At 42.0% G+C, this 26,634-nt stretch overlaps 1 protein-coding gene across 12 annotated transcripts in view; it reads left to right on the top strand.

Moving 5' to 3' along the window:
- Window positions 1-26,634, top strand: part of THSD4 (thrombospondin type 1 domain containing 4) — an 874,264-nt gene that overhangs the window by 287,721 nt on the left and 559,909 nt on the right. For all 12 annotated transcript variants that reach the window (XM_056572467.1, XM_056572461.1, XM_056572466.1 and 9 more), the window contains one exon: window positions 2,053-2,461. In XM_056572467.1, the coding sequence (XP_056428442.1) occupies window positions 2,053-2,461 (409 nt within the window). The remainder of the gene's footprint in view (window positions 1-2,052; window positions 2,462-26,634) is intronic.

Below are 26,634 nucleotides of genomic sequence, written 5' to 3'. Positions count from 1 at the left end.
CACAATTAGATTTTTTCACCCCTCCCAAGATCTCCTCCAACATCTGAGTTCCCATAGGGGGCACAGACTGCCCTTCCTCAGTTTCTTACACCTCCAAGACCGAGTACCTAGAACCTGTTTTACTAGGGGAGAGATCCTTCTGGGTTCTAGTTTTTATACCCACAGCTGGAGACTTCCATATTTTATCCAATTTACCCATAGCCCCCTTGTCTTTTTGTGGCAAGCTACCCCCTAATCTTCTGGGGTTCACCTTAGGGGCCATTTCACCCACTATTTCTCTTCACTTTATATTTGTGGGGTATATGTATCACTACGGGGATATCACGGACCAATTTAGCAACTTTATACACCATAGGCCCCTCACACTCGAGAATTTAAATCCCATTATTTACAGCATACAAAAGTAAGGATTCACAGTCCCATATGGCTCTGGGGAGCGCTTAAAACCTAGGGTGTCACACCCTGATCCAGAAGTATTCACCACCAAATATAGCATACTAATATGCAACTACGGAATCATTAGCGTATTCACGCTCCCCCTGGTAGACAGTTCAATCACCCCCCAGAGTCACTGATTTTATTGGGTCCAGGGAGGGGTCCAACTTCATGAGAGAGAAATTCTGCTAAGACCAAGTTGTTCAATTTAGTCCATGAGTCCAGGTTTCTCCTGTATAAGAGAGAGAGGGGGGTAAATCCTCCAAAAACATCGATTTTTACAGCAAGGCAAGCCATAGGTACATCTACGTGACCATAATTATACCATCCATACTCCTCAAGGTCCACACAGCTTTCATTATGGGCAGAGAGTCTCCATGACTAAAAGTAAAGGATGCCTAAAGGGAGGAGGGAGGGGGGAGGCGCCAGTCCCACATTGCTCAGTTAGCTCAGTTCCCCGAGGCGTCAATTGTCCATTAGGGCTCGGCCTAAGCGGGCAGGGCAGGAGTATCTCTATCACTGTAATTAGGCACACTGTAGCTCCTTCCTCATGTGCAGCAGCCAAACAGCACCCCAAGCTAATAATATACATATCTGCCTCATAAGGACATTTAGGGTGCTCCACAGTTACCAACCATCACAGGGGGAAGAGGGGGGAAACCCGCACAGATGCATTGCCGCAGCTGCCACTCACCAAATCACTAGGAGGAGTGACCCGGCAGGGAGTCAGGCATCCAATATTGTCCATTCCACATGGGGCCAGTGCAGGGGGCTGCTGCTGTTCAGAATATTGCCGGGGTATTGATCAATGGTTTCACCTAGTTGGAGGGAATCCGTGAGTAGGTTTCATGGCAGTTTGTCCTCATGTAAAACACATCCATGCAGGGAGACTGCTGAATGAGAAAATCTGCCCCCCAAAAAGGAGCAATAACTCACCGGCTTCTGCACAGTTAGATATTCATCACATGTAGCATCTGATCGTTTTACTCAGTTCCACTCTCAAAACACAAGAGAGGGTCTGGGCCAGTCTATCCAAATCCCAGCAAGGAGTAGCAGAGTTCCACACATGCCCCTCAACACCTCCGCGTCGCTGTGGCCTATGTGAGGCAGGTGCCACCCTATATAGGCCTCCGGCACAAGCCCGAAGCTCCTCTCGATAGCTGCCCGGAGCAAGACCACACCCCCCCTCTCTCACCTCCTCTCCGGCATCTCCTTCCACAGCGCCTCCCGTCCTATCCGACGGCAGGTTGCGCCACCACCGTCTCGCTCCTCCCTCCTCCGACGGCAAAATTCAGCGCCCCCGGCTCTTCACAGGGCGTCCGGGCAGGAGAGCCCCACTGTCGGCGTTAAGCCGTGAGTATCCCGACATCGCGAGGTCGGCATCCACTCCACCTCCGACCCGAGGGCTCAGGGGGCGGGGCCAGAGCCCCGGAGTGCGCGGCCCTAGCTCATGCCGCCGTCACTTCCTCCCTGCACTCGCGCTTATATTGATTTATTAATATTATTATGATTTGTCTTGACCATAACACATGCAATCTGTTCAAACAAATATGATGTTGGACACTTTGTAGCTATTAATTTAGTATATATTTTATGTTTTTGTTTGTTCAAATTCAGAAACCGAACAAGAACTCCAGTCAGTCCAGGGTCTTACGGATATGGAAAAGTTCCTTACATTTTACCTTTGCAAAGTGACACAGGTCAAGGCAGACCAAGAAAAAAGAGACAGCAACAATCTGGAAGACAGCCTACACGTGGACAAATCATAGCTCAGAATCGCTTTTCCAGCATTGGTAACATTCACCAAGAAGGACTTTATCCTTCACTCAGGTCAGCAGATTCTTCAGCAAACCAATGGGTGCCCTCCCCATCTCAGATGCAACCAATATCTCAAAATATATTCCCTGATGCTCGTGTACAGGGAACATCACTCAATTTACTGAGAGATAATCCACAAGGACAACGTGGAACTACAGCTATCCTGTGCACTGGAGCCTACAAACAATATAAGCTGTGCAATAAGGAAGTAAGTGCAAAACTTATCCTTTGTTTAAGACTTATCCACTGCATTGTTTTGTAGTCTAGGTACTAACACTGTATGTTAACAATTTCTGTTGTACAGTAAAGCAATATGAGTATCGGATTTTGGAGTGTTTTACTATTTATCTATAGTATTACACACAGTAGATTTAGGAGACCAAAGGACAATTGTGTAATCCCTTTTTAAATATCTCTGGAGGACCCAAAACATTTGTGTGCTACATAGAATACCTGTTGATTTCAATGTGTGCTGGAGGTACCTAGGAAATGAAATAATAACACAAGTTGAAAGACAGGTTAACCGAGATGTCCTATAGCCTTCAATTTTGATCATGAGAAAAAAACTTGATATATCTTCAGATAAGTGTATCTCCCATGATTTATTTCATGTCCGATTCGGCAAATGTGACTGTAAATTTATTTATTTTTGTAGCTTGATTTAGAAGTGCCCCAATTGTCCTGCAATTGCCCTTGCAAAGTATTTACAGGAGCAGGGACTCGATGCTTACCTCTGGCCCAATCAGCATACAGCAACAGGGACAAAACAAGTCTAAAGCAAATCACAAAAAGATTGGATTCTAACAAATCAAAAACATTTTTTTTGTGAACTTTGTGCCACATCAGTTCGCTTATCAATTATCCTGTGTAAGAAATAAATCATTAGATATTTCTGTACTGACCTTTGATAGTTATACATAGTTATTAGTGTTGATCGCGAATATTCGCAATGCAAATTTTATTCGCGAATATCGCATATTTGCGAATTTGCAAATATTCGCGAATATAGCACTATATATTCGCAATTAGGAATATTCGTATTTGTTTTTCCACAGTACACATCACAGTGATCACCCCTCTATGCTTCCAGGTTGTGTGGTGTAAAGAAGGATCTAATACCAATGTGTGAGACTAATTTTCACATATGCTAATTTCCGCATATGCACATTTTAGTATATGCAAAAATAAAACGTGATTATTACGAATATGCAAATTTAGCGAATATATGACGAATATTCGTCCATATATTCGCTAAATATTGCGAATTCGAATATGGCCTATGCTGCTCAACACTAATAGTTATTAGATCACACATCAGCCATCTTTTTCCAAATGAAATAACCTCAATTAAGATAACCTTTCCCACTCAAGCGCTGTTATGTTGTTCTTTTACATTGTTAATTACTACTGTACATCTGATTGCCTAAACTAAACACCAAATTATATTATCCCTCTACCTAAATAAACAAAGAAATTAGAAAATTCAAGTAGTAGAATTAATATGTGTTAGTTTTGAACAACTATAATATTTTTTAGCCAGCACTTGAATCTAGAAATCTATAACTATGGTGCAGAATAACTCTGTGGTCACCGACTCTGTAATAAAGTAAAATCCCCCCCCCCCCCAAAAAAAAAAATACACAAATAAAAAAAAATAATCATCTGGTGGAATATGTAGAGTATTTTGTAATTCCTTATGGCAGCAAAAGTGACTGGCTTACCATAATTGTAAAAACATATTTTCTTTGGTGAAATGTCCACAGAAATGTTGCTTACCAAATATAAACTCTAACCAGTTACCTATTTAAACTTAAACTAATATTTATAATTCATAATCTGGCTTTATGATTTATTGATAATAAAACACATACTATATACACATAACCACTAAATATAGTGAAAAAAAACTAAAGTGTAGGATAAAATGAATTTTCCTATACCAATCAATCCAAAATTTTAAATAACTTCTTTATGTTGTAGTCATATATACGTGTATTATGGAAAATATTTCCCCTCCTTAAAATAATATCCTAGACAATATTTGATGATGGCGGAACTTATTTTATACATTTAGTAGATTTAAAAAGTCAAAAGTAAATATACAATGTGTTATTCTATACCTGTAAAACCGCATGGGTGGAAAAAAATGCCGTCTGACCAAATAAATCACAGACAACGGGAAATAAGTTATTTTCTGAATGTGTCCTGGCAGGAAGAAAAACAGAAGTGTACTGTGGTTTTTTTTGTGGTCTCAACATTTCCAATTTGCCCGGTTGAAGCACTCTTAAGAAAATCATTTTCATGGAGTAATAATGAAGCTTGTAGGTTAAGCCCATCGTCATAAGCTATTTAATAGTTATGTCAGGAGTCAAAAGCAGAATCATGAAGTCTACTTGGGAATCAGGAGTCATGAAACGGTGTATTATATTTGCTATTAAATTACACATATCATGAAAGTTTGTCTTTCCCTTCCTGCATAAATTCAAGTTGTTGAAACTTACGAGTGGGCGGAGGCTAAAATGTAATTTATTATTTAAAATGCAACATCTTTTCAGAAAGCCTAAATATTTTTCGATTTAACAGTGTTTTCTTTAAATTTAACTAGGTATACGAAAATACTACTAATAAATAAAAAAATGTAATAAAGGTGCTTTACAAATGTGGGGTCGGGATCCATTTGGGGTCAGGATTCTCAGGGATAAATAAAAAGTTAGATAATGCACTAGATGTGTAACAATGCCTGCTTGAAAATTTTGTGCATCTTTCTGACTGTCTAATTTCAGTTTGCACATTTTATAATTTGGTTTTGTTTTCTGGAGCCATTTCGGTGCATTTTTGGGGGTATTGTCAGGGCCTAACTATTATATGGGGGCATGTGAGTGGCTTAACAAGATATGGTTAGTCTATTATCTAAGGCCCTGGGCAGTTGCTCCCCTTGCACTTTGAGTTTTTAATGCTTTTTGGACGCATTGCTATGCTACATCCTATACACTATGTTACACTTACACATTTTGACTACACAACTGTGATTTAAAATACGTTATATGACACTGTTGTTTGGTCTTACTTCTGACACAGCCTAATTCATATAAAGTGCTAATGTGTTTAACTAATGATGTTACTTCTTCTCCCTAATGAAACCATAGAAGGAAAATGCATTGGAGAAATAAGAGTGTAAATATGTGAGTCTTTTTTCATAGTCCATGTTCAACTGGCTATAGGAGTGGTCTTGCTATATGTGGCCATTTGTTCCAGAAACATACCTGGCCTCACTCTCACACCACATCCAGCCTCTTTGAGGTGCCCTGGGAAGCGTCCTGATGTCTCTATGATTACCATTTCTTCTCGGTTCAGAGCTGTACATCACAATGGGAGGCAGGTCATGCAAGCCAATCAGGAGACTGAAGTTCTGGACCTGTGGTGCTTGCACCTTATGTCTTCTAAATGGCAGTACATTTAAACACGTGTCTGCTGGTCTCAGACACACATGATCCTGTTGTCCATTTCCCTCACTAGCATTCCTGATCTGTGCATCTTTGCTTTCTGGACCTGATTATTTTCTTGGACTTTGACTGTTTATGCCTGCTGTTTGGATCTGATGTGCTCTCCTGGTTTCACCGAGCCTGGCGTTGCCTCTGGTTCCGATTTTGTGCTGCGTTAACCTCCTGGATTTGACCCTCTGGCCAGTTCTCTGGTTATCCCTTCCGTGTACGGTTTCCATCCTTGAGGTGAACATTTGGTCCCTGCTGTTAGCACCCCATGCAATTAGTAAGTGAAGGGATTGTCTACCAGTTGGGGGCTGCTGTTTAAGGCAGATCATTCAAGTAGGTATGGGCAGTGGTCGGGTCAAGTTCAGGCTACACTATTCCTTACCTACTGTGCTGCTCCCGCCACCCCTAAAGAGTCAACATAACTTAACAGAGACAGAGCCTAAGTTTGAGTTAAGCCTTATCAGAGTGGTTTCACTTACTACATAGGGTAGAGCTTGGACCAAACTGGGGCTACTTTTTTATTTATTTATTTATTCATTTATTTTTTGCCAATGAACATTAGGTATTCTGTTTTATTATTAACAATTAAGCTTTTAAGCTTTAACCCCTTAAGGATCGGGGTTTTTTCCGTTTTTGCATTTTCGTTTTTTGCTCCTTGCCTTTAAAAAATCATAACTCTTTCAATTTTGCGCCACCAATTCTACTTTGTAATGACGTCAGTCATTTTGCCCAAAAATCTACGGTGAAACAGAAAAAAAATCATTGTGCGACAAAATTGAAAAAAACCCGCTGTTTTGTAATTTTGGGGACTTCCGTTTCTACGTAGTACATTTTTCGGTAAAAATGACACCTTATCTTTATTCTGTAGGTCCATACGATTAAAATGATACCCTACTTATATAGGTTTGATTTTGTCGGACTTCTGGAAAAAATCATAACTACATGCAGGAAAATTAATACGTTTAAAATTGTCATCTTCTGACCCCTATAACTTTTTTATTTTTCCGTGTATGGGGCGGTATGAGGGCTCATTTTTTGCGCCGTGATCTGAAGATTTTAGAGGTACCATTTTTGCATTGATAGGACTTATTGATCGCTTTTGATTCATTTTTAAATGATATAAAAAGTGACCTAAAATGCACTATTTTGGACTTTGGAATTTTTTTGCGCGCACGCCATTGACTGAGCGGTTTAATTAATGATATATTTTTATAATTCGGACATTTCCGCACACGGTGATACCATATATGTTTATTTTTATTTTTATTTACACTGTGTTTTTTTTTTTATTGGAAAAGGGGGGTGATTCAAACTTTTAATAGGGGAGGAGTTAAATGATCTTTATTCACTTTTTTTTTTTGCAGTGTTATAGGTCCCATAGGGACCTATAACACTGCACACACTGATCTTTATCATTGATCACTGGTTTCTCATAAGAAACCAGTGATCGACGATTCTGCCGCATGACTGCTCATGCCTGGATCTCAGGCACTGAGCAGTCATTAGGCGATCGGACAGCGAGGAGGCAAGTAGGGGCCTTCCCGCTGTCCTGTAAGCTGTTCGGGATGCCGCGATTAACCGCGGCTATCCCGAACAGCCCGACTGAGCTAGCCGGCAACTTTCACTTTTAGCCGCGCGGCTCAGCTCTTAGCGCGCGGTTAAAGGGTTAATAGCGTGCGCGCTATTAGAGGCGGGTCCCGGCTTCACTATGACGCCGGGCCCGCCGTGATATGACCTGGGGTTACTGTGTAACCCCGCGTTATATCAGGAGAGCAGGACCAAGGACGTACAGGTACATCCTTGGTCCTTAAGGGGTTAAGCCCAGCTTTTCTTCAGTAAATCCTTATTAAATATGCCCCATATTCTTGTATACTTCATATTTTTTCTAAGTAGTGCACACTGGATATCTGTTAGCTTGCTGAAACTATACTGTGAATGACTTTCTTTGTTCACATTGTTTTATTTTTTTAACCCCTTATCGATGGCGGACGTAAATGTACGTCCTGATGAGCTGGTACTTAACGCACCAGGACGTACATTTAAGTCCAATACATAACCACGAGATCGGGGCGATGCTCGGGTCATGCGCGGCATGTCCCGGCTGCTGATAGCAGCCAATGACCCGCCGGTAATGGCGGACATCTGCAATCACGCGGATATCCACCATTAACCCCTCAGATTCCGTGATCAGTACAGATCACGGCATCTGTAGCATTGCGGACACAAAAATGGATGATCGGATCGTCCACAGCTCTGCCGCCGTGATCCGATCATCCAGCATGGCATCTGGAGGTCCCCTCACCTGCCTCTGCTGCCTTCCACGGGTCTTCTGCTCTGGTCTGCGATCAGACTGTTTCCAAAATGGAGCCTCCAGTTGTTGCAAAACAACAACTCCCAGTATTGCTGGACAGCCATTGACTGTCCAAGCATGCTGGGAGCTTTGCAACAGCTGGAGGCACCCTGTTTGGGAATCACTGGCGTAGAATACCCCTATGTCCACCCCTATGCAAATCCCTTATTTAGGCCTCAAATGCGCATGGCGCTCTCACTTTGGAGCCCTGTCGTATTTCAAGGCAGCAGTTTAGGGTCACATATGGGGTATCGCCCTACTCGGGAGAAATTGTGTTACAAATTTTGGGGGGCTTTTCTCCTTTCACCCCTTATGAAAATGTGAAGTTGGGGTCTACACCAGCATGTTAGTGTAAAAAAATAAATTGTTTACACTAACATGCTGGTGTTGCCCTATACTTTTCATTTTGACAAGAGGTAAAAGGGAAAAAAGCCCCCCAAAATTTGTAATGCAATTTCTCCCGACTATGGAGATACCCCATATGTGGGCGCAAAGTGCTCTGGGGCAGCACAACAAGGCCCAGAAGGGAGAGTGCGCCATGTACATTTGAGGTGATTTGCAAAGGGGTGGCTGATTGTTACAGCGGTTTTGACAAACGCAAAAAAAAAAAAAAAAAACACACGTGACCCCATTTCGGAAACTACACCCCTCACGGAATGTAATGAGGGGTGCAGTGAGAATTTACACACCACAGGTGTCTGACAGATCTTTGGAACAGTGGGCTGTGCAAATAAAAAATGTTGTACAGACCACTGTTCCAAAGATCTGACAGACACCAGTGGGGGTAAATGCTCACTGTACCCCTTGTTACGTTTCTCAAGGGGTCTAGTTTCCAAAATAGTATGCCATGTGGGGTTTATTTTGCTGTCCTGGCACCAGAGGGGCTTCCTAAATGCGACATGCCCCCCGAGCAAAATTTGCTCTCAAAAAGCCAAATATGACTCCTTCTCTTCTGAGCATTGTAGTTCGCCCGTAGTGCACTTCAGGTCAACTTATGGGGTACCTCCATACTCAGAAGAGATGGGGTTTCAAATTTTGGGGGGTATTTTTTGCTATTAACCCTTGCAAAAATGTGACATTTGGGGGGAAACACCGATTTTAGTGAATTTTTTTTTTTTTACGTATGCAAAAGTCGTGAAACCCCTGTGGGGTATTAAGGCTCACTTTATTGCTTGTTACGTTCCTCAAGGGGTCTAGTTTCCAAAATGGTATTCCATGTGGGTTTTTTTTGCTCTCCTGGCACCATAGTGGCTTCCTAAATGCGACATGCCCCCCGAGCAAAATTTGCTCTCAAAAAGCCAAATATGACTCCTTCTCTTCTGAGCATTGTAGTTCGCCCGTAGTGCACTTCAGGTCATCTTATGGGGTACCTCCATACTCAGAAGAGATGGCGTTTCAAATTTTGGGGGGTATTTTTTGCTATTAACCCTTGCAAAAATTTGACATTTGGGGGGAGACACCCATTTTAGTGAAATTTTTTTTTTACGTATGCAAAAGTTGTGAAACTCCTGTGGGGTATTAAGGCTCACTTTATTGCTTGTTACGTTCCTCAAGGGGTCTAGTTTCCAAAATGGTATGCCATGTGTTTTTTTTTGCTCTCCTGGCACCATAGGGGCTTCCTAAATGCGACATGCCCCCCGAGCAAAATTTGCTCACAAAAAGCCAAATATGACTCCTTCTCTTCTGAGCATTGTAGTTCGCCCGTAGTGCACTACAGGCCAACTTATGGGATACCTTCATACTCAGAAGAGAAGGGGTTACAAATTTTGGGGGGTATTTTCTGCTATTAACCCTTGCAAAAATGTGAAATTTGGGGGGAAACACACATTTTAGTGAAATTTTATTTTATTTTTTTACATATGCAAAAGTCGTGAAACACATGTGGGGTATAAGGGCTCACTTAATTCCTTGTTACCAAGGGGTCTTATTTCCAAAATGTTATGGCATGTGTTTTTTTTTTTTTTTTTTTGCTGTTCTGGCACCATAGGGGCTTCCTAAATGCAACATGCCCCCCAAAAACCATTTCAGAAAAACACACTCTCCAAAATCCCCTTGTCACTCCTTCGGTTCTGAGCCCTCTACTGCGCCCACCGAACACTTTACATAGACATATGAGGTATGTGCTTACTCGAGAGAAATTGGGCTACAAATATAAGTATACATTTTCTTCTTTTACCCCTTGTACAAATTAAAAAATTGGGTTTACAAGAACATGCGAGTGTAAAAAAATGAAGATTGTGAATTTTCTCCTTCACTTTCCTGCTATTCCTGTGAAGCACCTAAAAGGTTAAAAGGCTGACCGAATATCATTTTGTATACTTTGGGAGGTGCAGTTTTTATAATGGGGTCATTTGTGGGGTATTTCTAAGATGAAGACCCTTCAAATCCACTTCAACTCTGAACTGGTCCCTGAAAAATTGTGAGTTTGGAAATTTTGTGAAAAATTGGAAAATTGCTGCTGAACTTTGAAGCCCTCTGGTGCCCTCTGATGCAATCATAAAGTAGACATATTGTATATGTGAAAAAAAAACGTAAAATATTTTGAACATCCATTTTCCTTACAAGCAGAGAGCTTCAAAGTTAGAAAAATGCAACATTTTCAAATTTTTCATAAAATTTTCAAATTTTTCACCAAGAAAGGATGCATGTTACAAATTTTTTTTTACCACTATGTTAAAGTAGAATATGTCACGAAAAAACAATCTCGGAATCAGAATGATAACTAAAAGCATTCCAGAGTTATTAATGTTTAAAGTGACAGTGGTCGGATGTTCAAAAAATGGCCGGGTCCTAAGGTGTAAAGTGGCTGGGTCCTTAAGAGGTTAAGGACACATGATGTACTGGAACGTCATGTGTCCGCTCCCGATCTATAACGCGGGGTCACGGCGGGTCGGGCCCGGCCTCTAACAACGGCCGGGACCCGTGGCTAATAGCGCGCGGCATTGATCGCGGTGCCGCGCGCTATTAACCCTTTAGACGCGGCATTCAACTTTGAACGCCGCGTCTAAAGGGTTAATAGCGCGCGGCACCGCGATCAATGCCGCGTCTAAAGTTGAATGCCGCGTCTAAAGTGAAAGTGAAAGTATGCCGGTTAGCTCAGTGGGCTGTTCGGGATAGCCGCGGCAAAATCATGGCATCCCGAACAGCTTACAGGACAGCAGGAGGGTCCCTGCCTGCCTCCTCGCTGTCCGGTCGCCGAATGACTGCTCAGTGCCTGAGATCCAGGCATGAGCAGTCAAGCGGCAGAATCATCGATCACTGGTTTCCTATGAGAAACCAGTGATCAATGTAAAAGATCAGTGTGTGCAGTGTTATAGGTCACTATGGGAGCTATAACACTGCAAAAAAAAGTGGAAAAAAAAGGGAATAAAGATCATTTAACCCCTTCCCTATTAACAGTTTGAATCACCCCCCTTTTCTCATTAAAAAAAAAACAGTGTGTAAATAAAAATAAACCTATATGGTATCGCCGCGTGCGAAAATGTCCGAATTATAAAAATATATTGTTAATTAAACCGCACGGTCAATGGCATACGCGCAAAAAAATTCATCGATCAATAAGTCCTATCAATGCAAAAATGGTACCGCTAAAAACTTCAGATCACGGCACAAAAAATTAGCCCTCATACTGCCCCATACACGCAAAAATAAAAAAGTTATAGGGGTCAGAAGATGACAATTTTAAATGTATTAATTTTCCTGCATATAGTTATGATTTTTTTTCCAGAAGTACGGCAAAATCAAACCTATATAAGCAGTGGCGTTGCTAGGGTTGGTGTCACCCGGTGCGGTAGAAAATGGTGTCACCCCCATACCTACCCCCCCCCCCCTCAGTAAGTTTTTAGCCTGTTGTGACAGACACCACTGTTGTAGCGCATTGTGAGAAATTCCAGTATAATAATCAGATATACCAGTTGCCACAGAATGGGAAAGTGTTAAAGAAGTTTTCACCATTGAAATATACAGCTCCCAGAATTACTTAAAGGGGTACTCCACTGGAAAACATTTACTTTTATATCAACTGGTGCCAGAAAGTTAAACAGATTTTTAAATTACTTCTATTTAAAATCTTAATCCTTCCAGTACTTATAAGCTGGTGTATGCTCCACAGGAAGTTGTGTAGTTCTTTCCAGTCTGACCACAGTGCTATTTGCTGACACCTCTGTCCATGTCAGGAACTGTCCAGAGCAGGATAGGTTTGCTATGGGGATTTGCTCCTACTATGGACAGTTCTTGACATGGACAGAGGTGTCAGCACAGAGCACTGTGGTCAGACAGAAAAGAAATTAAAAAGGAAAATAACTTACTGTGAATCGCTTATACAGCAGCTAATAAGTACTGGAAGGATTAAGATTTTTAAATAGAAGTAATTTACAAATTTGTTTAACTTTGTAGCACCAGCTGATTAAAAAAAATGTTTTCCAGAAGAGTACCCCTTTGAGCAGTGGTGAGGTTATGCTGGGAGTTGTAGTTTCACTGACCTAACTGTAGAACTCACAAGTGACTACAGCTCTGATGTAGAGAGGAGAATGTACAATGGTATCAGTGACTACAGGTGACATCTTCTCTATAGTGAGGAGAATACACAATGATATCTGACTACAGGTGACGTCTTCTCTATAGTGAGGAGAATACACAATGATATCAGTGACTACAGGTGACGTCTTCTCTATAGTGAGGAGAATACACAATGATATCTGACTACAGGTGACGTCTTCTCTATAGTGAGGAGAATACACAATGACATCAGTGACTACAGGTGACGTCTTCTCTATAGTGAGGAGAATACACAATGACATCAGTGATTACAGGTGACGTCTTCTCTATAGTGAGGAGAATAAACAATGATATCAGTGACTACAGGTGACGTCTTCTCTATAGTGAGGAGAATACACAATGATATCAGTGACTACAGGTGACGTCTTCTCTATAGTCAGGAGAATACACAATGATATCAGTGACTACAGGTGACATCTTCTCTACAGTGAGGAGAATACACAATGATATCAGTGATTACAGGTGACATCTTCTCTATAGTGAGGAGAATACACAATGATATCAGTGATTACAGGTGACGTCTTCTCTATAGTGAGGAGAATACACAATGATATCAGTCACTACAGGTGACGTCTTCTCTATAGTGAGGAGAATACACAATGATATCAGTGATTACAGGTGACGTATTCTCTATAGTGAGGAGAATACACAATGATATCAGTGACTACAGGTGACATCTTCTCTATAGTCTTCCCTTATCCAATTCAGATGGTACATACCGCCAGGACTTGTTCCAGCTAAAACTTCTCTCTGCAGAATGTGACGCCCAGACGTCTCCTCACTATGTCAGCGCATTCTCATCCTCTATATGAAAACAATTATTATTATAAACCTGAGAGACACTGTATCTTCTAAATATAATACTACTATACACTATACTCTTTGATTATAAACCTTCCATACACTGTACCCTCTGAATATAATACTACCACACACTGTACATTCTGAATATAATACCAACACATACTGTGCCCCTGAATATAATACTACCACATACTGCGCCCTCTGAATATAAATCTGCCACATACTGCACCCTCTGAATATAAATCTGCCACATACTGTACCCTCTGAATATAAATCTGCCACATACTGTACCCTCTGAATATAAATCTGCCACATACTGTACCTCTGAATATAAATCTGCCACATACTGTACCTCTGAATATAAATCTGCCACATACTGTACCCCTGAATATAAATCTGTCACATACTGTACCCCTGAATATAATACCGCCACATACTGTACCCTCTGAATATAATACTACCACCCACTGCGCCTTCTGAATATAATAATTAGAGATGAGCAAACTACAGTAAATTCAACTCGTCACAAACTTCTCTGCTCGGCAGTTGATAACTTTTCCTGCATAAATTAGTTCAGCTTTCAGGTGCTCCCGTGGGCTGGAAAAGGTGGATACAGTCCTAGGAGACTCTTTCCTAGGAATGTATCCACCTTTTCCAGCCCACCGGAGCACCTGAAGGCTGAACTAATTTACGCAGGATAAGTCATCAACTGCCGAGCCGAGAAGTTTGTGACGAATCGAATTTACTGTAAGTTCGCTCATCTCTAATAATACTACCACAAACTGCGCCCTCTGAATATAATACTACCACAAACTGCGCCCTCTGAATATAATACTACCACAAACTGCGCCCTCTGAATATAATACTACCACAAACTGCGCCCTCTGAATATAATACTGCCACAAACTGCGCCCTCTGAATATAATACTACCACAAACTGCGTCCTCTGAATATAATACTAGTACAAACTGCGCCCTCTGAATATAATACTGCCACAAACTGCGCCCTCTGAATATAACGTTGCCATACAGTGCACCCTCTGAATATAATACCACAACAGCAGTAACACCCCTCAACATCCGTTAGCTGATGCTATTACGACGGGAGGGGGGTATTGGTGGTGTTGCTAGTGGATGATGGGGGTGCTACTACTCGGGGGGTGCTGCTGGAGGATGATGAGGGTGCTACTAGCCATCCCCCCAGGCAGTATCATCCCCATCATCCATCGGCAGGATCATACTCCTGGCAGGAGCACCGCCATCATCCACCATCAGGATCTGCTGATGGAGGTGCTGCTGGGGGGGGGGGGGGGGGGGTGTTGCTGGTGGATAATGAGGGTGCTACTGCCAGGGGGGGGGGAGCATTAGGTAGGCAGCAGTTCCCCCACATTAGGTGGGTCGCAGTTTCCCCACATTAGGTAGCATCTATTCCCCACATTAGGCAGCATAGATTCCCCACATTAGGTAGGTCGCAGTTTCCCCACATTAGGTAGCATCTATTCCCCACATTAGGCAGCATAGATTCCCCACATTTGGTACCAGTTCCCCCACATTAGGTAGGTACCAGTTACCCCACATTAGGTAGCAATTTCCCCACATTAGGTAGCACAGATTCCCCACATAAGGTAGCATAGACTCCCCACACTTGGTAGTAGTTTCCCCACATTAGGCCGCAGGTTCCCCACAATGGGTCAAAGTCTCCCCACAATAGATCGCTGGTTATACCCCCCCCCCCCCCCCCCACACACACACACACACAAAAACACATACAACACAGAGAGACACACACACAAACACACACACACAGTCAGAGAGACACACACTCACAGACACACACACAGTCACACACACATGCACACAGTCACACACACACAGAGTCTCACACACACAAACATAGATAGAGACAGACACACACACTCACACATCCAGCGCAGCGCTCCTTCTCACCGGGCGCCGTGCGAGTGACGTAACTGACGTCCTCCTGCGCGGCCATACGGTGTGACGTCAGGCCGGCGCAGACGTGGGAGCGGAGGCCGGGCACAATGCTGGAGAAGGTGAGGGGGGTGTGATGATGGACGGGCGCACAGTGCAGGAGAAAGAGGGGGGTTGCTGATGGACGGGCACAGACAGCGCGGGGGGGGTTGTGCTGACGGATGGGAGGCCGGTCGGGCACAGATGGGGGAGGTGGTGTCTGTGTAGCTGGGGGGGGGGGGGGGGTGCGGCTACGGAGCGTCTTGGTGTCACCCCGTTAGGTTGGTGTCACCCGGTGCGGGCCGCACCCCCCGCACCCGGGTCGCAACGCCACTGTATATAAGTAGGGTATCATTTTAATCGTATGGACCTACAGAATAAAGATAAGGTGTCATTTTTACCGAAAAATTTACTACGTAGAAACGAAAGCCCCCAAAAGTTACAAAACAGCGTTTGTTTTTTTTCAATTTTGTCTCACAATGATTTTTTTCCGTTTTGCCATAGATTTTTCGGGCAAAATGACTGATGTCATTACAAAGTTGAATTGGTGGCGCAAAAAATAAGCCATCATATGGATTTTTAGGTGCAAAATTGAAAGTTATGATTTTTTATAGGCAAGGAGGAAAAAACGGAAATGAAAAAACGGAAAAACCCTCTGTCCTTAAGGGGTTAAGGCCCAAATGGGCTGAGTCCTTAAGGGGTTAATTAAAATAATGTATGACAAAGCAGGTAGAATAGCAAAGCAGAGGCTGCCATTCTACCTATCTACTTTAATGGAATCTAGTGTCAACTTACAGTACCGTATAATGCATAGTTATGTGAGGAATAGAGATGAGTGATTTTTTGGAAAATTCTATTCCGTTAATTTGCTGAATTTCCTGAAAAAAATTGGTTTCATCCGAATTTATTTGTGGTGAATCGTTATTAAAAACAGCTATTTCTGGGCTACAGAGAGCCTCAATAGGGGTGTAGAACATTTTGCCTTGTCGTAACACGCATAGGGAATGTGCTGTGTTAGTGAAATAATACTGTTATTCAATATGACATGCAGATTACAGGCATCATTATTAGAATCACTGTCGCAGAGTGTCTGGATGTGGCAGCAGGGTCGGGAGACCATATGGCGTCACAATTGAATAGATTGAAGAGATGTTTGTAATAAAATTTTTATTTAATTTTAATTTATCAAATGTTTTTCTTTTTTGAGAACCCATTCTGGTGAACATGGAGTTGGCGGTCCTCCGCAAGGTGAGTTACCGCCTGTTCCAGCCCCTGCCTCTCAGCGCACCCCGATGCTCTGAGTGTCCACTCGAAAAGGGAGGGACTGCAGTACCAGCAACTTGGACAGGAGCACATTCAGCTTCTGCACCGTTGAATAAGTGGGCAAAAACTGCTAGAAGTTGTTGCAGTGAAAAAGCTTGTACTTGTATCTTAAAATTGTGGTGGCGGTCCTCCGTGAGGCAAGCTACCACCTATTCCATCCCCTGACTCTCAGCGCCCCCCCCCCCCCAACTGTAAAACTGCGAATGTTTCATTTAATCAGTTATGGTTCATGGTTATCGCTAAGACTAGAGATGAGCGAACTTCCAGTAATCCGATTCGTCACAAACTTCTCAGCTCGGCAGTTGATGACTTTAGCCTGCATAAATGAGTTCAGCTTTCAGGTGCTCCAGTGGGCTGGAAAAGGTGGATACAGTCCTAGGAGACTCTTTCCTAGGACTGTATCCACCTTTTCCAGCCCACCGGAGCACCTGAAAGCTGAACTCATTTATGCAGGCTGAAGTCCGCAAACGCCGAGCCGAGAAGTTTGTGACGAATCGAATTACTGTAAGTTCGCTCATCTCTAGCTAAGACCATAGGGTCTCACAATTGAAAAGATTGAAGAGATTTTTTTAAAATTAAATTGAAGATTTTTATTAGACTCACAAGTTTAATGTCCTGGGTGCAAAAAAGCGTTTACTTTTTACTAATACTGTATGACCACAAAACCCGATATAACAAGGAGACACATGGCTGCACAATGACAGAGCCTGGAGGTGGCAGAAGCCTGACAAGACCATAGGGTCTTACAATTGAAAAGATTAAACATATTTCTTAAAATTTTAATTTAAGGTTTTAAATAGATTTTAAAAAATGTAAGTTTCATTTAATGTGCCAACAGCATGAGGAGACCATATGGTGGCAGAATGACACAGCCTGGAATTGACACCAGCAAGAGGAGACCATATATTGGCAGAATGACCCAGCCTGGAGGTGGCAACTGCCTGTCGAGACCATAGGGCCTCACAATTGAAAAGATTAAAGATATTTTTTTTTTTAATTTAAATTGAAGATTTAAAATAGATGAACCTAAAAAGTTTCATTTAATGTGCCGGCAGCATGAGGAGACCACATGGCCACGGTGTGTCTGGGTCCTCTGTCTCGTCTTCCTCATCACCCTGTTGTTCCACAGCCTGCTCCTGCTCTTCCTCTCTTGTCAGAGGACTATAAAAACCACCCATTTTGCAAAACCTTGCCTGTGCTCCACTGTTCCCCTCCCCCTCCTCCTCCTCCTCTTCCAGTTCAGCCCCCAGAGGGCTCATGTGGCCGTGAGATGTAGGCGCCACGTCTCCAGTGCCCTGACCAGCCATCGTTTCCAACACTTTGTAGGAAATGAAGCAATGAAATGACATCGTTCATCCCGTTATCCTGGTGACTGACTAATAATGTGGCTTCCTCAAAGGGCCTGAGCAAATGGCATGTGTCACGTATGAGCTGCCACTGGGAGTCCCCTATCCGCTTGGATCATCAAGAAGTCAGTGATGGCTTTTCTCTGTTTGTATAGTCGGTCCAACATATGGAGGGTGGAATTCCAACGTGTCGCAAATCAGACTATGTTGGGGGATGCCGTTCTTACTCTGCAGCTAAAGGAGGGTGTGTTTTGCGGTGTACAAGTGGCTGAAGTGCATGCAAAGTTTCCTTCCCATTGTTAGGATGTCTTTTTGATGGGGTGAGGACTTCAGGAACTGCTTGTCAACCAGATTGAACATGTGTGCCATGCAGGGCGCATGGCTCAGGCTTCCTTAATGCAGCACAGACAAGATGTTCTTACCGTTGTCGGTTTCCATGGTTCCCATTTCCAGTATTCGTGGAGTAAGCCATGATTCAATTTCTTGCTGAATCACTTTTAGCTGTTCCTCCCCTGTGTAACTCGGTTCACCAAGGCAAACCAAGCTTGTACTTGTATCTTAAAATCGTGCTGGTGGTCCGCCGCGAGGCCAGCTACTGCCTGTCCCAGCCCCTGCCGTTAACCCTCCCCCTATGCTTATGATGAGTGTCCCGGGTGCCCAAAGAAAAAATACTGTCAAACTACAAGACCAATATAACAAGGATATCACATGGCGGCACAATGACAGAGCCTAGAGGTGGCAGCAGCAAGACAAGACCATAGGGCGGCACTATGATAGAGCCTGGATGTGGCAGCAGTATGAGGAAACCATAAGGTGGCACAATGACAGAGCCTGGAGGTGGCATCAGCAGCATGAGGGCCATACAACTGAGGGTTGAGTCTGAGTAACATCAGATGTCACTTAGCATAAAGTGGATTACCGAGTGACCCAATCAATCACGGCTGCTGGGTTGCTAGTTGAGACACGACTGCTAGCTGACACCGGGAGCTCAGACCTCTTGCTGGGACTCTTGCTGCCACATGACCCTACTCTTCCTGTGCCTGATGAATCAATGCATCTGCCACTCCTGTGTGCACGTCCTGGCACTTCCCTGCCTAACATACTTATACACCAGCTGAGTGCGCTTAAAACTGTATTTGGCTACAAAAGCAGGTGTGCAGTTTTGGCTGGCCTTTCAGAGTAACTAGGCCCTTATGACTTTAACAGGAACAAAATCGTACACCATGTAGGTGTACATACAGTTTACACTTAATAGAGGAGGACTATGCATTCCCCTATGCTTAAAACGGTATTAGACTACAGTAACAAGAGTGTAGCTTTGGCTGGCCTTTCACAGTAAGTAGGCCTAAATTATTTTGACAGGAAAAAAAATGTACACCACCTATGTATGCACAGGGTGCACTTATGAGAGGACAACACTCTCCGCTACGTAACCTGGATTAGGCATTTAAATCAGGTGACTATGGCTTTTCGTGCTCACCCTAGCTTGCCCCTGTTAGCTTTAGCGTTGTAGTACCCATTGCAGCAGTACAGAGTCACTGTGTAGTACAGCCCAGTACAGTATTATTATGTACTAATAGCAGGTGACAATGGCTTTTAGTGCTCAGCCTAATTTGCCCCTATAAGCTTTAGAGTTGCTCTACACCTTTACTGCAGCAGTACAGAGTCGCTGGGTAGTACAGCCCAGTACAGTATTATTATGCACTAATAGCAAGTGACATTGGCTTTTAGTGCTCAGCCTAACTGGCCCCTATAAGCTTTAGAGTTGCTGTTCACCCCACTGCAGCAGTACAGAGTTGCTGTGTAGTACAGCCCAGTATTATTATGCACTAATAGCAGGTGACAATGGCTTTTAGTGCCCAGCCTAACTGGCCCCTATAAGCTTTAGAGTTGTTGTGAATCAAATCTTTCCTGAAATTCGTAATGAATTTGGATTTGTTAGATTTGATTCGCTCATCCCTAGTGAGGAACAGTAGAGCAATTATTGCATGACCATGTTTGCTATTGATGGCTTGGTTTAAATGGGCACTGTCAGATCAGAATGTTGTCAGTGATGAAAACCACCATTAGGAGTCCCTATAGCTACTGGGACACTGACCAGTCGTGCAGCAGAATCAGGCTTGTCCATGAGTCATGGGCAAGAGATGAATTATGGATAAGGCTGCATGAGCAGACACACCAATTACCTCCCACCACCACAAGGGAGGGACAAACCCCCTTTCCCGAAGAGGACTTCTAACACTGTGAGCTTATGAAAAAATGTTTTTTTTATAATAAATATAGGTGAAGAAAATTAGATGTTCATGGTCCGGATTAGGTACTGAGTTGCGTTGTATGTGTTGTGTTAATTTATGCCCTATACTTTTAGGGTTTATTCACACGTACAGTATTCTGTGCAGATTTGATGTGCAGGATTTCAAGCTGTGTTCAGTCATTCAGTTTACATTGAAATCTGCAACAGAATATCCTGCGCATCAAATCTGCGGACCAAATCTGTGCAGAATACTATATGTGTGAATAGACCATTAAAGAATACCTGCCATCACAAAAACTTTTGATATTTTGTTAATGCATTAGAAACTACTTTCAAATACCATGTAATTAACCAAAAAATTTATATTTCTATATTTAATTTGACTTTTAAAAAGTGACCACTAGGGGTCTCCCTACATGTCCCGGCTGCAAGTCTCTCAAAGAGTTCGGACTCATACCGGCCTGGCATGAGTCCGAACTCTCCTTGTGCAGCCGGGACACTGACAAGCACAGCGTGGCTCACTGCCTGTCAATCAGACAGGCGGGAGCCAGCGCTGTGCCTGCAGCAGCTCCTGAAATGGCCAGTCGCATCATCATGCTCTGCCCCCTTGGAAGGAGAGCCAGCGTGCGCTGACCATATGTCAGTGTAGTGCAGCGCTACACAAAAGGATTGGGTCTGCCTACCCTGAGCCTGATCGGCGTCTTCAATAGCTCTGATCAAGGTCTTCCAGTCTTATTAGTAAGTTTATTTGGTACTAGGCATTAGAGATAGAGGAAGAAGGGTGGAAGTTAGCCCAGGCAGGCTTCAGATGACTTTGCACCTGCCGGGCCACTCCCCCTTCCACCATCACAGAAGGACCAAGATGTATGCAGCCATGAAGAGATAAAAAGATGTACAAAGAGTTTTTTTTTAATTAAATTAATGCAGGGTTAGTGTCAGGAAGAGTCAGGGACAGATTGGGGGGGGGGGGGGGGGGGGTGGTGACAGTTTAGTTCATGATTGGTACTCTTTAAGGAATTGTGGCCAGGAGACCCCCAAACCTAGCCATTATGTAATATAAGGAGGAGGATCTGTTCAGTGTCTATTCAGAGTTCAGTGTTAACTGCAGTGAGGATCTGGAGAGTCTGTTCCAGCTAGCAAGTTGAGGAGAAGTCGTGGGAGAAGAAGTCTACAAAATTCCACAGCCATGCCAAATCTCAGAAAAAGACCCAAGCGCTCAGGTGAATTGTCAAAGCCTGGCAGTAAGCACAGCTCTTAGGGAAAATCTCTACTTCAGTCAGTCATGTTGTCTTTCAAGTCAGCATGTGCCGCTAATAATCTTAGAGCTGCATTCAATAGAAACTAAAACTCCCAGCAAGGTGAAAGGCTCCACGGGTTCCACTCTGCCCATTTTTTTGCGCAAGAGACTGTATTGTTTCAAGCTGCTACTTTCAGCCAAAATAAAGATTGTTATCTGTAACCTTGCATTGGTGAATTCATTACCCCGTGCCTGGTCCAGGAGAAGCTATCTTAACATCAGACCATGTAGGTTAATGGTGCCCTGGCGTCACAAACTGACAATAACACCTTACACTCTGTGACCACCACAAAGCTTGGGAGTCACAGAAAGGATCTTTACACTCTGCACCCAGTCAATAGCGTTAGTGCACCACACATTTATGTCCTGATATCAATATCTACCATTGATATGTATCATGCTTACCTTAATTAGATTTTCTGGGACTTTAACATAGTTGTCATATTCTTAGAAGCAATGAAGCAAAAAAAGAGTCACAGCATAAAGTGTAGAAGCCCCTTCAATATGCTGATAGCCAATGTTACTGGTAGTTGCCCCAATCTCTGCTATTGATAGCCTATACTAAGGATAGGCAATCATAATAAAAGTTCCTGAATATTCCTTTAATTCATGTAATAAAATGTGATTTGCACAGACAACCCATTTGGGTAATGGGTCTTTAAAAAAAAAAAAAAATTTTATTAGCTTTAAGTTAAGACCATGTTAGGCCAGAGACAAAGACACAGTTGTGTCATTTGGCAGCACTATAGACCTGTGTTTGGGTATCTGTTAGGTTATTGCAGGAGTTTTATAGCCATCACGTGAAGCAAGCTAATGTTCTCACAGATGCATTAATATAAATATACAGGTTACTGTGACTACAACCATCCAACAGCTGCCAACCCCCAGTGTAACACTTGTTCCTTGTACCATGACCAAACCATTCAAGTAAAATAGAGAAGTAAACATAACATTAAGTAATGTTAGGAAACATTTAAAAAACATATGGAACTTAACTATTCCAGCTGCACACTGAAATGAATACCTTAGAGAAGTAGAAGATGATTGTCGGTACATGTCCTCACTTGTGCGCTTTCATGTATAGTAAAAAAAAAATACGTATCAAATATACAGAAATTAAATTTTATGGTCTGCACATATATACAACCCTACATATCCGTGCATTAAACAATACCGAACACTGTTATAATTACTATATGTTCATTTACTCCACACCCAGGGAAACAGACACACACGTTCCCCCCACTTAGAAATGTATGCACAGTTCATGGACTTGAAATTTAGAGTTGTGGTTGAAAAGATGTTCCCATGTGGGTACTAACACGCATCATAAAACCCATATGTGTAACACACTACACTACAGTTCTTCAGCACTGGTGGCCCACTCAAGAAAACTGCCTTAACTTCAACCTTTTGTGAGGAATGACCTATTCTTTAACCTTTCAGAAAATGTATGATATGCCACAATTAGGGAAACAATCTAAGATGCATCACTGACTTTAAGTAGAGAGTAGTTGAAGGAAAGGAAATCTTGAAGCTGAAGGAATGCAGAAGCCTGGATGTCATCAAGAATGGGAACTGTCTTTGTCCTTGATTTATGTGCAATGTTTCCTGCGTATCTATAGTTACGGGCAATAACTTACATTTTTCAGTTATCGAAATACATATTGCTTTAATAATTTTCTAGTACCAGCATTGCCCAGTAATTGTGTAACCCTGTTATATTTTTATAATCAACTTTTTATTTCAAATATTTTAAGGTTGTAAGTCTGTATAGAGGAATGTTAAACGTTTATTTATTTATTTATTTTTTGTACAAATGCATTTAAAGGGAGTTATATAAATCTTCAATATATATTTGTGAAAAAAATACAGGCCCTATATTTTTTACATTTGTGGACATAGCAATCTTCATACCAAAAAAGGATTTAAATCTAAAGGTACCTGAATGAGTTCAGGTTTAGGTTTGTTTTTAAGCTGTTTTTTGTGTAGCCAAAAACATGAGGGAAACATAGAGGGATGAAAAGGATAAAGGGCAACTATTACTTCTTCTGGGGTTAATCTACACCTGGTTATAGCTTCAAAATCTACACAAAAGCCAGAAGAAAACCTTAGTGTGGGCAGACAGCCTATAAGTGATGTGATTGAACAAAATACTAACAAACTGATAAAAAAAAAAGATTTACATATATGCCATTCAATGGAATACTTTAATGGGCCAAGATTAGAATCAGATGATCACTGTGCAGAATCTCAGTAGAGAGGATGTCGAAGTGATCCGTTTTATTCAAGCCTTGGACATTTCGTTTCACTTGCTCTATTATGTTATCCTTTAGCAAGAAAGTTCTAAGTGACTGGAAAGAGGTTCAAAGTGACTGGCAAAGCACTGAACATTGGAATGGAAGTGGAGAATATATTAAGTATAGTAGCTGTCAACCTGCACAGTCTGAGTTTTTCAACAGCTTTAAGAACTGAAGTCCTGAAAGAAGTCTATGAGAATCCCTACACATTGTTCATGGGACCAACAGATAGATCTCGTTACTATTGACCTTGGCATGAGCCTAGTATTAGAAAGAGGTCGCATAAGCCACATATACAATGCAGTTGGAAAGTCTTCCGAACTTTTTCTGTTTTATGTCATGTTGCGGCCTTGTGCTAAAATCAAAAACTTTTTCTCCATCATAATAGCATTCAATATTCAATAATAAGAGTATTTTTGAAATGTATGCAAATGTATTAAAAGTGGAACAAACAACATTTTGCATGAAGATAAGTATTCAGACCCTTTGATAAGGCACCTGAAATTTAGCTCTGGCTCCTCCCATTTCTTTTGACCATCTCTGAGATGTTTCTACACTTTGATTGAAGTCGGTTATGGAAAATTAATTTGATCAATTTGAAAAGACACAGCCATGTTTGTAGAAGGTCTGACATCTGATAATACATATCAGTGCAAACACCACTGGTGGAAAGAACTGCCTGTAGAGCTCAGAGACAGGATTAGGAGGAGGCATAGATCTCGACAAAGGTAAAACATTTTTTGCTCCTCTGAAAGTTCCCAAGAGCACAGTGGCCTCAATAATTCTTTGTAGAGCTGGCTGCCCCACCAAACTAAGTAAAACAGGGTAAAGGTCCTTGGTAAGAGAGGTGACCAAGAACTGAAAGGTCACTCTGGCTGAACTCCCAACATCCTGTGTGCAGATGAGAGAGACTTTTGGAAGATCAACCATTACTGTAGCACTCTACCACCTGGGCTTTATGACAGAGTGACCAGAAATAAGCCTCTCCTTAGTAAAAGGCACATGAAAGCCTGTCTGGAGTATGCAAATAACACCTAAAGTTCTCTCAAACTCTGATAAACAATATTCTCTGATCTGTTGAAACTAAGATAATACCTTTTGGCCTAAATTCTAAGCGTGATATCTGGAAGGAACAGTCGCTGCTCATGACCTGCCTAATACCATACCTACAGTGAAGCATACAAAAAAGTACAGAGATATTCATGAAGATAGATTGCTGGCAAAGGAGCTTTAAGTAAATACTGAATAAAGGGTCAAAATATGTATGTCAATGCAATATGTAAGTTTTATTTTTCAATATTATAGCAAAGATTTTTAGAACATTTCATTTTTACTTTGTCATTATGGGGTTAAATGCAGATTTAGTGCAGATTTATGGGGGAAACTCTATTATTTTTTATATTTTAGAAAAAGGCCCAAACATAACAAAATATTAAAGAAGTGAAAGGGTCTGAAGGCTTCCTGAATGCATTGCACAGGAGTAGTGTTCCAGGTTAGCTGAGGACTTAGGGTACCTTGTTTTCTGAAAAGGCAAATCAATGTATTGGACACAGTATCTACATGATGTTACCAGTGGCGTACTTATGCTTTGGCGTAACCGGCCCCGCTAGGGGAGCACACCCAGGCTGCCAAAGCATGGGTGCGGCACAGGCAGTCAGCGGACAGTCAGAAGGTGCCAGAGTGTCTCCAATCAGGTGACCGATGTGCTAGCAGAGTTGTTAAGGAGCTGCGGTTGAGTCTCCTCATTCATGCTTTCAGGGCCTCACAGCTTTTCGCTGTCCTGAGGTGCTGGCTACAGCATATCTATGCTCCCTCAGTAGGCTGCCATATTTAGATGCATCCAATTTAATATTTTAATCTTAAATGCTCTCCTGACTAACAAGGGAGTATCCACATGTTGCAGTTTTACTTCAATTTTTTTTTTAATTGCGGTAAGATATCGGAAATTTTAGCTGTGATTTCAAAGAAATCACAGTAAAATTGCAACATGTGGATGCTCCCTTGTTAGTCAGAAGAGCATTAAAGATTTTAAAAAAAAATCTTCTCAAACTTTCTGGAAATACTGCAAGATTTTTATGTATTACCTGAAATTACCTAGGAAGCAAAAAAAAAAAAAAAAAGAAAAGAAATTTAATCCCAGATCAATAGTAAATACATAACCCACATCTCAGAGAAAGTTAAACAGATTTGTAAATTACTTCTATTGAAAAATCTTTATGATTTCAGTACTTTTAAGCTGCTGAAGTTGAGTTGTTCTTTTCTATTTAAGTGCTCTCTGATGATACCTGTCTCAGGGACTGTCCAGAGTAGAAGCAAATTCCCATAGCAAACCTCTTCTACTCTGTGCAGTTCCCAAGACAAGCAGAGATGTCAGAAGAGAGCACTGTTGCCAGACAGAAAAGATCAACTCAACTTCAGCAGCTGATAATTATTAGAAGGATTTAAGTAATTTTCAACTCTGTTTAACTTTCTGGAGCCAGTTGATATATATTATATATATATTTTAAAAAAAGTTTTTTCCCGGAATACCCCTTTAACCCACTCAGTTTTTTCTTTTCTGTACTTTTTGTTTTTTTACTTCTTACTATCTAATAACACTTTTTTCATTTTCTACCCACAGACCCATATGAGGGCTTGCTTTTTGCACCAACAATTTTACTTTGTATTGACTGCAATCATTTTACCTCAA

Source organism: Hyla sarda, chromosome 4 (assembly GCF_029499605.1).
Source record: "Hyla sarda isolate aHylSar1 chromosome 4, aHylSar1.hap1, whole genome shotgun sequence".
In the NCBI taxonomy this organism is placed as follows: Eukaryota; Metazoa; Chordata; class Amphibia; order Anura; family Hylidae; genus Hyla; species Hyla sarda.
Note: the sequence above shows the minus strand (reverse complement) of the source record. Positions and strands in the feature narration are given on the sequence as shown.